The sequence below is a fragment of the Camelina sativa genome, chromosome 17 (genome assembly GCF_000633955.1).
Source record: "Camelina sativa cultivar DH55 chromosome 17, Cs, whole genome shotgun sequence".
NCBI lineage: Eukaryota > Viridiplantae > Streptophyta > Magnoliopsida > Brassicales > Brassicaceae > Camelina > Camelina sativa.
The window spans coordinates 24,073,668-24,087,962 of NC_025701.1; the positions used below are offsets into that span (position 1 = coordinate 24,073,668).

General features: G+C 36.8%; 1 protein-coding gene across 1 annotated transcript; it reads right to left on the reverse strand.

The window, feature by feature from the left end:
- Positions 7,882-11,420, reverse strand: LOC104757921 (WAT1-related protein At1g43650). The gene is made up of 7 exons (XM_010480714.2): positions 11,124-11,420; positions 10,927-10,989; positions 10,700-10,816; positions 9,742-9,973; positions 8,576-8,734; positions 8,319-8,470; positions 7,882-8,208 (listed from the first exon to the last, which is right to left on the reverse strand). The coding sequence occupies exons 1-7, from the start codon at positions 11,297-11,299 to the stop codon at positions 8,076-8,078; spliced, it is 1,032 nt and encodes a 343-aa protein (XP_010479016.1). The 5' UTR covers positions 11,300-11,420; the 3' UTR covers positions 7,882-8,075.

Sequence of the window (14,295 nt, forward strand, 5' to 3'; positions counted from 1 at the left end):
AACGGAAGAACTCTCTGCAATGCTGTGGATGCAAAGGGTTCGGCCATACCAAGACTGATTGCCCCTCTCAAGGAAGTAATCAGAAGTCCTTCATCACATGGAGTAAAAGTGATTCTGATGAAGAAGACAACAAAGGTGAAATTCTGAACAACTTTGTGGCTCTGCTGGGAGTAATCGAGGAAGATGAAGAAGATGAAGATCGGTTGTTGACAGAAGAGATTGACAAGAAAATTGAGTCGGACTCAGATGGAGAGGAGGCTGGCTTGTCGATGGAAGATCAAATAAGTCTTCTTATTCAGACTATTGTGCAAAAGATGCAAGATAACAGTGAGTGATGAACATTGCAATGTTGTCTAAGGAACTAAGTGAAGAAAAGGCCAAGTCTCTGCGTCTTGAGAAGCAATTGGAAGAACAGCTGAAGAGCATTAGGATGCTAAGTAAAGGAACTAAAGATTTGGACTTTTTGCTCAGCTCTGGACAATCAAGCACTGCAAAGTGGGGTCTGGGTTATCAGGGAATCAGCTTCGACAAGTCTACTCAGTTCGTTAAAGCGCAGAACCCTGAGCCAAAACTCAAAGCACAACCTACTGCACCAAACAGACTTTATAATCAAGTCCCTAAGGCAAACATGTATCCCATGCAGATGTTTGTGCAGCGTGAGGTGCCGGGGAGACAGACATATGGTCCGCAGAGCTATCCTCAGACTGTTCAGCAACCTGTTGGTCTCAGCATGAGAAGAGAATGCTGGTACTGTGGTCATCTAAATCACTACAAGGCCTAGTGTTTTAAGTTTCAGAATCGTGTGACAAATCTAGTACAGAATGGTAGTTTCTATCCAGCTGTGAGAAGAGTTAGACAATGCTATGTCAGAAAAGATTATCTCTACTGTCATGTAGCATACACAGCAGATAGAACTGAAGTTGATCAGGCCAAATGGTATTTTGACAGCGGATGTTCCAGACATATGACAGGAGCTCTCGACAATTTGTCTCACATAGAGGATGTTGCTGCTGGAAGAGTCACGTTTGGAGATGGAGGAAAGGGAACAATTCAAGGGAAGGGTACAACTAGTGGTGACACTCAACCCCAACTGAATGATGTGTTCCTTGTAGATGGATTGAAGGTCAATCTGATCAGTGTCAGTCAACTGTGTGATGAGGGCTTAGATGTTACTTTCACCAAGAAGGATTGCAAAGCTGTTGACCAACAAGGGTCTGTCAGACTCAAAGGAAAACGATCTGGAAATAATTGCTACATGTGGAAATCAGAAAGGTCATGTTTCAATGCAACTGTTGAGTTAGACACAGAGCTATGGCACCAGAAACTTGGTCATTTGAATGTACGCACAATGGTGAAATTGGCAAACCAAGAGGTGGTACGTGGACTGCCAAAGCTGAAGGGTGATCCACACTTTGTATGTGGGCCATGCAACTAGGGAAAACAGATCAAAGCATCCCATGGGTCTCTGACAGATATTCACACAAGTCATGCGTTACAGCTGGTTCACATGGATCTGATGGGGCCTATACAAGTTCAGAGCATCTCTGGTCGACGATTCATTTTTGTGATGGTGGATGATTACACTCGCTACACCTGGGTAAGGTTCCTTCGTGAAAAATCTGATACTCTTGAGTGTTTTTGTATTCTTGCCTTGCAGATTAAAAGTGAGAAGTGTTCAATCGAGACCATTAGAAGCGATCATGGTGGTGAGTTTCAAAACGACAAGTTTGAGCAATTCTGTGGACATTAAGGGATTACTCATCAGTATTCTGCACCAAGAACGCCTGAACAGAACGGTGTTGTTGAACGTAAGAACAGAACGCTGCAAGAAATGGCACGTGCTATGCTACATGGAAATCAAGTGCCTCATTGGTTCTGGGATGAAGCTGTGAACACAGCCTGTTACATCATCAATCGTGTGCATGTTCGCCCACGGACCAGCAAGACTCCCTATGAGCTGTGGAAAGGGAAGTCTCCAACTGTGCACTACTTTCATGTGTTTGGATGCCTGTGTTATATTCTAAATGATAAGGATCAGTTGGGTAAGTTTGACTCTAAAAGTGATGAAGGTATCTTTCTGGGTTATTCTAGGCACAACACTGCTTTCTGTGTCTACAACAAACGCATGAGGTCCGTACAGGAGACTGTCAATGTAGTGTTTGACGACACCTCATACCTACGAGTGGCATTGGTGCCTATTGTCTCCGACACAGACCTGGTAACTGATTCTGCGAAGTCTATGACAGAAGCTGCTAGTCTTGTAGTCTCTGACAGGCCTGTATCACTTTCTGGTTCAGATTCTGTGCCTTCTCAGGTTCATCGGAATCACTCAACTACTGATGTTATAGGTGCGATTCAGGGGGGTAGAGTTACCAGAGGGAAGCATTTTGATTTTGCTCAGTTGGCTGGAAAGAAGCAAAAGGCTGTAGTTCCGGAGTCTGTCTCTCAGGTTTCAGTGCAATTTGCATGTTTTGTCTCTTCCATTGAGCCTATAAGAATCACAAGGAGGCGCTTCGTGATGAGTTCTGGCTTGATGCTATGCAAGATGAGTTGGAACAATTTGCACGAAGTGATGTTTGGGAGCTTACTTGGCGCCCTGCTGACGTCAACGTTGTAGGTACAAAGTGGATATTCAAGAATAAGAGTGATGCTAGTGGCTGTATTGTAAGGAACAAAGCAAGGTTGGTAGCTCAAGGTTATTCTCAAATTGAGGGAATTGATTTTGATGAAACCTTTGCTCCGGTGGCAAGGTTGGAGTCCATCAGGTTTATGTTCGGTATGGCATGTGCTCTTAAGTTCACTCTGCATCAGATGGATGTCAAAGTGCCTTTCTAAATGGAATACTACAAGAGGAGGTTTATGTTGAGCAACCAAAAGGTTTTGAAAACTCACAGCACCCTGAGCATGTTTATCGACTGAAGAAAGCTCTGTATGGTCTAAAGTAGGCACTATGTGCATGGTATGAGAGATTGACTACATTTCTGATGGATCACGGATACTGTCGAGGGAGTGTTGACAAAACATTGTTTGTTCTCAACAGCAACAATAATCTGTTGTTTGTTCAGATCTATGTGGATGACATTATCTTTGGTTCCACGTGTCAGCCTCTTGTAAAACAGTTTGTGGAAAGCATGTCTCAGGAATACAAAATGAGTATGGTGGGAGAGCTAAGGTACTTTTTGGGATTGTAAGTTGAACAATCACCTGATGGGATCTTCGTATCTCAAAGCACTTATGCTAAGGAACTCGTACAACGCTTTGGCTTGGATAAGAGTAAAGAAGCAAAGATCCCAATGGGTGTAAACAAAAAACTCTCCAAGGATGAAGAAGGGGAGGATGTAGATGAGAGGTTGTAAGAGGAATGATCGGGAGTTTGTTGTACTTGACTGCTAGTCGGCCAGACATATGTCTGTGAGTAAGGATCTGTACTCGCTATCAATCAAAGCCCAAGGTGTCTCATTTACTAGCTGATAAGAAGATCATCAAATACATCAAGGGGACGTTGGACTTTGTATATCTATTATACCAAGGATACCAACACCGGTCTGAGTGGATATTGTGATGCTGATTGGGCAGGTTCTGTGGATGATCGGCGTAGCACAAGTGGAGGTTACTTCTTCATGGGCAACAATCTGATCTCATGGCACAGTAAGAAACAAAACAGTGTCTCTCTATCAACAGCTGAAGCGGAGTACATTGCACTAGGAAGTTGTTCAACACAACTTCTGTGGATGCGACAAATGGCCACTGATTATGGTATGGATTCTGATACTCTTTTAACTGCGATAACTTGAGTGCAATCAATATTTCAAAAAATCCTGTTCAGCATTCACGAACCAAACATATAGATATTAGACACCACTTTGTTCGTGAACTAGTTGAGGCGAAACTGATCGAGATTGACCATGTGAGCACTGATTTGCAGCTAGCTGATTTGTTTACCAAACCTCTGGACATCAACAGATTTGTAAATCTGAGGAAATCCATTTGTGTTTGTGAGTTCTAACCCGTTCTTTTTCTTGAGATGTGTTGATCAGAAACAGGAACATGTGCTAGGACAGGTCATGAAAATCCTAGAATATATAGAAGATCAGCACTCTGAAAGCAATCGTGGGAAATAGCTGCCTATCATGCCGGTCTATTCATCCTGTCAAATGTTGTCATGTTTTAAGGAGGTCAAAGAGCTGTGAAGAGACACACAAGTACGTCCTCAAGAGAAAGACTCTGTTTGGGGGACAAGTATGATATCAGTGATTGACAATCTTCATGATGTCACTGTGTTCATGTCGGTGAAACAGCTAACAGAAGGCTGAGACACATATATATGAAAAAAAAATTATATATGTGTGCTCTTCAAAGAGAGAATCTCCAGCTGCCTTAACATGTTGGGTTGGATTGCATACTAAAGGCATGACAGTGTGAAGACTATCCCACGGGCATTGAGTCCCTGATTTTCAACAATTCAAGAAGTTGTGATAGCTCCTGGCAAATGTTCTGAACAAGTGGTTGACACAACAAAGGTATGGTTAGTCCTGTGTTATGTGTTTTGGTTTTTTTAAAAAAAAATAATAATAATAATAAAAAAAACAATTATGCTCACATGTGTTTTCTCGATCTGGGTGCCTTTTTGTTCATAACTTAGTGGATATGATTATCTGGTTTGGTTCATGAACAGATTCAGTTTTCCTTTAGAGGGGTGAAGAATGTGATTTATTAGGATCCTGTGATAATTGCAATGGAGATTAAAAAGGGAAAAAGATTCGATGTACCATAACAGATTCATTGAGTGTTTACAGGATTAATGGGCCAAAGCTCAACAGCCCATCAAAGTGTCCGAGGATGTATAAAAAGGAGAGGCTAGGGTTTTGAGTTATTCTCATCCTTGCGATTTCAGTTCTTTGTCGATTAAGCTTCTAATCGTTTTCTCCTCTGATTTTGTTCTCTAACTCTTGATCACCATGAAATCTATGTTTAGTGGTTTCCATTATGATTCTAGTTCGAACGAGGAGCTTCACACACCTTCGTCATCCCTACCTCCGCCATCACCTTTTGTCCCGATTGATCCCTCCACGGCGATGGTCATCTTCAAACCTAGAGACGAATCAACTGCAGTCCCTCCGGAGCCTGAGAATCCTTCTCACAAGCCGGTGTCTATTGACGCGGATCACGACACATGCAACTCTTCGTCTTCTCTACCAAGAAGGACGAGATCTAGGTTTCCGGTGGTCGATCTCACCGGTGATGCTCCTGTTCCTACTGTGTCGAATCAGGGAATCTCGTCTCGTTTGAGTAAGCGACAATCAGCTGCTGATACGGATGGTCGTGACTCCAAGCGTCCGTCTCTTGGTAAGGACAAGGGTGTGTCCTCTTCACGCGGTGCCTCTTTAAAGGAATTTGACTCGAAACGGTTCATGTCTGCTGAGGCTGCTCAACGGTATAGTTTCTTTGCCTCTCGAACCATTGCTGCTGAGGTTTGCTATACTCAGGGAGTAGGTGTCTCTGCTAGGGAGCTGCTTGATCAAGCTGGTCTGTTGAAAACCGTCACTCAAATCGGCCCTAATGATTCTGAGATTGTTTATGAGTTCTGGGCGAATCTTCCAACCGTTAAGGTTGAAGGAAACTCGGTTGATGTGCTTGTCAGAGATTGGATGTATGAGTTTTCCCCAAGCCGCATTAATGCCTTGTTCGGTCTTCAGGCAGTTGATGTGTGTGAACAAAACCTACAGACAGCTGCAATCCTGGAGGAGGATCTTGCGCTCTTTCTATCTGGTGGTCAAGTGAAGACCTGCAAGCAGCTGGTGTCGACGGCAATCAAGGACCCAGTGATCAAGGATTTGCATAAGATTTGCTGCAGCAACTGGTCTCCCACGGTGAATACAGGGTACATTTCAGCGAACAGAGCCATGGTGATCTACATGATCATGCCTCGCATTCCGTTTGATTTTGGGAGAATGATATATGAGCAGATCATACATTTGGGTCTGCAAGCTCAGTCAGGGTTTCGTCTACCGTTTCCCAGTCTTATTCATCAGCTCCCGGAAGCTCAGTGCCCTGTTCCGCGTCTTCAGCAACAAGACATGAAGAAGACAAAGGGGAAGAAGACTGTGTCACGGCCTGCAGAGACGACTACTCGTACTGGTTCATCTACAGAGCGCAAAGCCATCCAGTTGGCTATTCAAATTCTGCAAGACGCCTTGGGCGCTGGTAAGTTGTCACATCTCTGACTATCCTTTCTTGTGTATGTTGATATTTTTGACTAATCTGTGTCAAACAAGCAGGGGGAGATGAGTCTGAATCAGATGCTTGAGGGGGAGTTTGAGCTGTGGGGGAGCTGTTGTTTTTTTTTTGTTTATTGTTTATTGATTCGGATGTTCTACTCCTGCTTGTTTCGAACTTGTTTTGTTTGGGTTTTTGAGACTGGTTCTCGTTTGTCTGAAATTTATGTCTGGTCATAATGCTTACTTGCTGGTCATTTAATCTTCTGATGTTGGTGTAAGCTGTGATGCACTGTGAGTAAAGTGGTATCTGGTTGTTGGTTTATTGCTGGTTGTTTTTGTTGCTGACAGGTTAAATGCGATGGATGCTTGTTTGAAAAGTTCAGTCAAAAAGGGGGAGATTGAAGGTGCAATAGAGCTCTGAAGGGAACAGGCAGCTGTGAAGTGTTTCAGAAGGCTGACATGCTGATGTGGAATGACGTGATGACGTGGAGAAATATTGTGGATTCGATGACAAGATTCGTGAGAAGGAAAGAAGAAGGGATCAAGATATACTCGAAGATATTGAGAGTATATTTGGTGAGAAGAGATAAGAGAAGATAATTCTTAGGGATAAGGAATATTTCCTTTTAGTTAGGATTTACAAAGATCTAAGTTAGAGATCGTTTGTGGGGTATAAAGTGACGAGGGCTAGCCGCAAAAAGAGCTAGCACTCGTGGAATAAGAGTTTGAGAGTTTTGTAAACCTTCTAGCGAATTCAAAAAGCTTTGAAGGTGAGTGTGTATACTCTTTTAGATCTACACAAGGTGTTGTGTTTGATAGATAGGAGAGTGAGCTTTGTTTTTTAAGTCTTGTAAGAAACAAGGGTTTTTATAAGATTGATTAAAAGCGTTTGCTTGGCGCGTTCCAAGTGTAATATTTGTGTGTTGTGTTGTCTCTATACCTTAACAGAAATTGCATTTAGCTTTTCAAAAATTTAAAATTTAACCTTGAAAGTCGGATAATTTAAATTTCGAGGAAAGGAGGCCAAGGTGTTGAAGGGTCTCTATTAATTTTCTGTTTTTAATGAAATTGTTAAAGCATGTGGAGACAAAATCTTGTTAATTACAATGGTATTTTTAACTAGTAGGAAAACTAAGTTAAACCAGAAAAAAAAACAATATGTTAGAATTTAATACACCTACATATTAGAATCTAATACTATTAATTAAAATCATTTAGAGGAAAGTCTCAAAGTTTAATGTGTTGAGTGTTATAACACAAAAAAAAAAACATAATTTAAGAAGTTCATTAATTAATGCCTTACGGGTAAAAAAGATAATCATTTTGTTTTTATTTCCTAAAACGTTTGAATTCAATTATTTAAATAAACAGTTTCCTACTTGTTTATTTGTAAGCAATTCCCTGAACAATCATTTAAAATATACAAGTAGAATTTGGACCAAGACGTGAGACAGAGAACGATTAAAATTTTAAATATCAGTATTCCTAGTTAAAATGTTGGGAGAATGTGGACCAAGACGTGAGACAGAGAACGATACAGATTGCCATATGTATGTGACTCAAGCTCAACACAATACATTTTCATAAGAGTGTATCATTTTCCCACATTATTTGATTTTCAACTTCTGTGTTAATTTCTGAATGATTACAAGGCTCTAGTGAGTTCATAAACCCAAATGGTAACAATACATTTTTAGTTAAAACATTACATTTGAGTAAAAAAAGAAAAAGAAAAAACTCCACATCTATATATACACTACATGCATGCGGACATTATTAATGTGATAAGGCCTAAGAGGAACAACGATAACTTCGAAAGTGAACATGTATCCAAATTCCAAAATTGAAGTGTTGCAACTAGACGATGGTCACTTCTTCTTTAATCTCTATTTGGCTTTGCTTTTCACTATATATTTGTATTTCCTCTTCTTTAGTTTTACCCCACAGACCAAGGTATAGTCCACACACCAACAACACTCCCCCACCCACACTGCATCATTTATATAAACAAAAAAAATTCTTAATTAACATCAGATTCTAATTACATATACATATATGTAGAATATAGTATGAAAATATTTATTTCTATAAACAACAAACCTTCCAAGGTATAATGTTTCCTTGAAAAGGAAAGATGAGACGATGCAGGTAATGATGAGAGCTAAAGGAGTGTAGAGTGCAGTGAATACTGGTCCTTTCTTTTCTATTGCCCATACTTGTAACCAGTATGTGAGCCCAGTCACCATAATTCCCTATTTAATTTTGGTTTATCATTTTTTCAATAATCAGAAAGAGATATTTCAGATATTTAAAATAAAAATTTTGCGATTTTAATTGATGCGATTAGGTTAACGTACACAATAAGCCATTGAGAGAAGAGGTAAGCCGAATTCGATCTTCCAAACTGATGGATCTCTGTTCACCGCGACTGCCCAAACTGCGGTTTGTATGCAACTGAAAAAGCATTGAAGTGCCACCAACCGCAACTTTGCCGGGTATTCCTTCATAACCTTGCTCTAACAACACAATCAATCAAAGTTGTTAGAGAATGTACGTATTATATGTGAAATATACAATGTTATATCATATACTAAAAAAAAAATACATATTTCATTATAATGATGGTAGACTTAATCAAATTTCACATAAACATATGAGTAGTAGTCTCAATGGACATATACTTGATGTCATACCTATGTCACGTCTAAAAATAATGGTGTACTTGTTTTTAGTGCTTCCGTACAATGGACATAAGTTGTTGAATATTTTAGCAGCTTATTATGATAAGTAATTTGTGTTTTGACTCAAATTTCTTTTATCCAATATAGACGTAGACTGGTTCCAAATAATTTCCAAACCGAACAAGACAATACTATAGTCCATTACTCCACTACCAACGATATATTATGAATGTGTAGAAATGACTAGTCCTTTTCAGATCATGGTGAATGTCCAATTACGTAACATCGGATTTTTTAAGTGAAATATTCCAAAGTATGATATCTCACAAAATTGTGTTTTAAATAAATCTAATCTAAATTTATCTGTCCGTTGAAAAACAGCTTAAATTTTGGATATATTCTTAACACAGAGTATCTCACAGTATATAACAAAGAAAAAAGAAGGTGAGCTTATAGATTAATATGTATTTTTCATATTACCCAAAAAATATATATTCTCATATATACATTAAAAATAATTAAAAATTTTGCGTGATAACACACACAAAAAAAAAAAAAAAAAAAAAAAAAAAAAAAAAAAAAAANAGGGGTTTGGTAGCAAAATCATTTAGGGTTTTGGCATGGAATTTCCTTATATAACGACAAAAAACACACACACACAATAAATGTTACTATTCAATGTGTATCTGTGTAATAGTAATACATATCATAATAGTGTTTTCTAAGGGAAACAGTAATGAGATTAAAAAAAATTAATAAATAGACGGAACAAAAGAACAATGATTAAAGGCAACTAGTGAATGTGATGAAAGTGAGTGAGTGATGATCAGTGAGTGGCATACCTGCATGATAATCCACAAACACCAGCAAGTATTGGCAGCGAGCATTGTCATTGATCCTTTTATAGAATTTTTGGTTGATGTAACGGTGCCGTTTGGTATGGTGTTGCTATTATAGTGGTTGATCAAACTTGGCCCTTTCACAAAAGCGAACACTAATGCGCCCAACATTCCAACTATCGAACCAATGACTTTGGCCACTCCATGTGACTTCTTCAACGTCACCGTCTCTAATCTTTTCATATGAATTATATATATAAATTCAAGTTAGATCATCAGTGCCCACAAAGTCAACTTTAGTTAGTTCAGATATTTTAGCAATTTACCGTCTGAATTCTAATTATAATTTCAGATAAGTATATTGATTCTATATAGTTTCCTTGACATGCATGGTTTGTGCCACACTTACACTACACTTTATTAAAAAATGTAGATGATTCAAAACTAGTAAAGATATAATTAACTTTCTCTACCCGTTGCTATTTTAAATATTTATAATCCTCGTTCTTTCTCTTTTGAGTCAAAACTCAACTCATAATAGTCTATTTGTGGTTTTCTCCTGCTTACTTTTTGTTATTGTCATACAGAATTTACTTTTACACAAAGCAAAATAACAACTTGGTTACATTATACTTGCATAAAATAAACCATCTTTTAAAATAACCAGTTATATTATATTCTTGTTCACATTTGTAATTGCCATATGTTAAATGAAATTAAATAATATGGGTTATATGATATATGCTTTAAGAATATAAAAAGAAATAATATAATTGATCAAAGTGATTTTATTTGATTTGATTTTTTTAACCGATTCTTTAGCTTTTTATCAGATATTATATTAAAATTTAAATAAAGTATTATGCTCTCTGACCCCCATTAAAATAAAATAAACAGAATACAATCTTTCGATCAACTCGGGGCTTATATGTTTAAAGAAAGACGATTATCGTAATAGTACCTGAACAGGAGAGCCAAGACGAAAGTGATAGAGGGGATCGCGTTGGTGGTGGCTGCCGCAAAAGTGGCGGTGGTGTTGTCAATGGCCACATAGTAGAGGTTAAGACTCAACGTAAGTCTAGTTTTTTTATAACAATATAGATCAATTTTGTTAGACATTTAGTTAATAACTTGAGTCCAAGAAATCAAATTTCCAATTTTATAGAAATAGACACTAGTAATCTATACCCGCATAAGGAGATAAAGAATATTTTGAGCAACAAGGTGAACGATAGAGGGGAGGACTTCGAGCTGCGAAACAACATATATAATATGAGAATATGATATGTAGCTTAATGATTTTTATACTAATGTTATCGTTGTGTCATCATGCGGATTCAAACTAGCATAATATGTGAATATATAGAGTGATAAAAGAGAAGAACCTTTCAAGGAAGAATGCGAAAGGGGACAAGGTAATAGCTGCGAAGGCTTGTCTATAGAAAACAAAGACAAAAGGGTTGGTTCCTTGAGAGATGGCCACTTTTGAGAGCAATGGCATTCCTGCGTAGATGATCTGTACGAAGACCATTGCCATGTTGGCTTTGTGCTTCATCATCATCGTGGAGTATAGTTATAGTGATATTTGTTTTTGTTTTTTCTTCTTTTATGTGATGAAGCTCATGTTGCTTCTCTCCCGCTATATATGCATTTGTGTTGGTGGCCACTTTAAAGAGTTTCTCATCTTTTTGTTAGGTCACTATAGCATGCAGTACAGCTAATATGGACACGTGTACTTCCATTGAAAACATTACAATCAAAACAGCTTTCCACATACGTTTTTGTTTGCTCCTCAAGATTTAGTGATTTGATCATCTCCTCATAAAATTGCACAAATTACTCTTTGTATCGGCGCATACATGACACAATATGTGATTTATCTATATATAGAGAAACATAAGTACGTTGCAACTTGCTAGTGGTTTCATTTAATTCAACATTGATATGATTGAGTTTTTTATCCACGTAATAACATCCCCAAGACACACGGTTAATTGTTAGTATAGTCTTATCACGATCGAATTCACAAGATTTCGCTATTGGATTCTCCTCGTAAACAATTTTTCTATATTAAATTTTCAATATACAAATTGCAGCTAATATATAATAATTAATTGGTTATTTGGAAATACGCAAATAGAAATTTTGTATATTCTTCCAAAGAAAAGTGGAAAACACTCTACGTAGCTCTTAACTTTTCTCATCCCTGCCATTTTTGTAATCTGTTCTTTTGTTTTTCTTCACATGTATATCTCTACTCCTCTCCTTCTTTGCCATTGAACCACGACGATGGAGCTAAGCCCTCTGACCAAGTGAGCTTCAAGATCAGACTATCTCTACTCTATAATTATAGCTAAAAGGAAAAGTTATTTACAGACTAAATTAGTACGTAGGGAATAACAAAATTAGTAGTTTGTAGTCGAATTTTACTAGCGAAGTTGGGTCTCTCTCCTCCCCTTTCTCTTTTCCTTCTCTCTAAAAAACCTAAACCTAATATTTGCGCCGCCGCCTTTCCGGTTGCCCTTCCGGTTAGAGCTCCGATTAGTAGTTTGTTCAAAAAAAAAAAATAGTAATGTGAAGCAAGAAATTAATTAGACTTGTTAATAAAAACTCCTTCCTCTTATAAGTATGTAAATCGTCTTTGATTCTGTTCTCGCCAACGCTGTCGTGTATTAATTATTTGAAAATATATATACACTATAATAAAAAGTGAAAACTATGATACTTTCTTTTGATATTTTCTAAAACTATTAGAATAAACCTGACCTTGCCATGAACATGAAGGGAAAGAATGGATAGTTTATTATTAATACTTTAAAGAGAAGATAAAGCCGAAGATTCAGAGTGGCGAGACAGTGTAATGTCGCGACAAAAGAGAAAGCAAGAGCACGCAACTTCGCGTTGATAATTTACAATATGCATTTCTGTTGTTCAACTTTTTTTTTTTTTTTTTTCGGTTTACTAACTTTTAAAAAGTTATTCATTTTTATATTTATTATACACTGTACAATTGGTTCGCATTTGCCTGAAAAAATATCGTAAACTTGATCATACTATTAAAAGTATCGTACACATTTATAATTTATTTGTTGTTTGCTGAAATAGGTAGGGATAATTTTTTTTTTTTTAAGTAACAGTGTGAATATACATATTTATATGTATGCCATCGAATATATCTTTTTGTATAAATATAAATATTAATCTTGTCTTATTCAACTATTTCGGAAATATTTATCTATTTAATGATATCAAATGGATATTTATTTTATTATGCAAACAGATGTTTCTATCAAATGGATGCATAGCAAAGCCACACTTTGATCTCGAAATCCTTCATATCTTTCTTTTAATAAAATAGATAAACCACCTAACATGTAAAAGAAAATTTAAAGCTTGATAATATTAATACATAAAACTGATTCAACTGATCACGTTGGAGGAATTTGATAGATGACACTATATACGGTGATGATTATTAGAATATCTTGGTTCAAGTAAACTGGTCAATGCAGATTAATCAAAACTGTGACCAGGAATTAGACGGTCAATATAAAGTTAACATGTTGTGATTAAACTTGACGAGAATTGACATAATCAAAAGTTTGAGAATTGATACTTAACAATGACTAAAGATGTCTTAAAAATACATCATCATAGTAGTTCGCCTACATCATCGTAAATTTTTGCAACGAGAAAACCAATCCTAATACTTAAAGGTGTTGTGGGTAAAAATATTCTCACCATCTAGAAGTCTAGTAAGGAAATATATTATCATCATAGCCGTACTGTTCTTCAATTCAAACTTTGCCTCAATAAAGAAAAAAAAAAAAATCATCATCTAATTCTCAAAAAAGAAAAGAAAAAAGATAACCCAAATATATGAAAATATTACCTAAAAATGCAACTACCAAACATTAATCTATCTATATTAACATTTTCATAGCAGTTTTAGCAAAGAAGGCTTGAAGTTGGAAAAATATTTACAATCATATGCCATTGACATTTATTAAAAAATAATCAAACAATAATCCCATGCCATTGAATTAATTACTCATATCTAAAAAAATCGACCAATAATTTTTGTAAACAAGAATATGGTAATATTTGGAAATCACAACAATATCAGACCGCAAATTTAGCTACTCTGATGCCATAAAATTAGTACGCAAATCGCAGTCTCATTTATTAGAATGAATATTCTTAATTTAGGAAACTCATATTTAAATAAAATCAAACAAGAAAATCTTTTATTACTCCGAATTTTATTATAGGAATGATTGACTAATGAAATTTAAATTCTATCCATAATTAAGATTTTTTTGACAGATTTTGTACTTGCCCACCAAAAATATCGATAACCTCTTCATCTCTATCCGTGACGACTTCTATAAACCACTACCATTCATATGCTGTCAACTCGATAGCGGATTCTTTTGCTTTTCTCTGAAAATCTTTTTTAACTTCACATTGGATCAGATAATCAATTCATTACAAATACTGACAAGCTTTGTTGTTATCGTCATGAAAATTTGAATCCGTTGGGAATCGATAGAACCA

What these genes read in the sequence shown, in the direction of transcription:
- LOC104757921 (XM_010480714.2), bottom strand. Translation starts at nt 11,299, where the DNA reads ATGATGATGAAGCACAAAGCCAACATGGCAATGGTCTTCGTACAGATC. An exon ending in TTCGCATTCTTCCTTGAAAG is followed by an intron (nt 10,990 to 11,123) that starts GTTCTTCTCTTT and finishes GTTGTTTCGCAG; the next exon opens with CTCGAAGTCCTCCCCTCTAT. An exon ending in GAAACATTATACCTTGGAAG is followed by an intron (nt 8,209 to 8,318) that starts GTTTGTTGTTTA and finishes TAAATGATGCAG; the next exon opens with TGTGGGTGGGGGAGTGTTGT.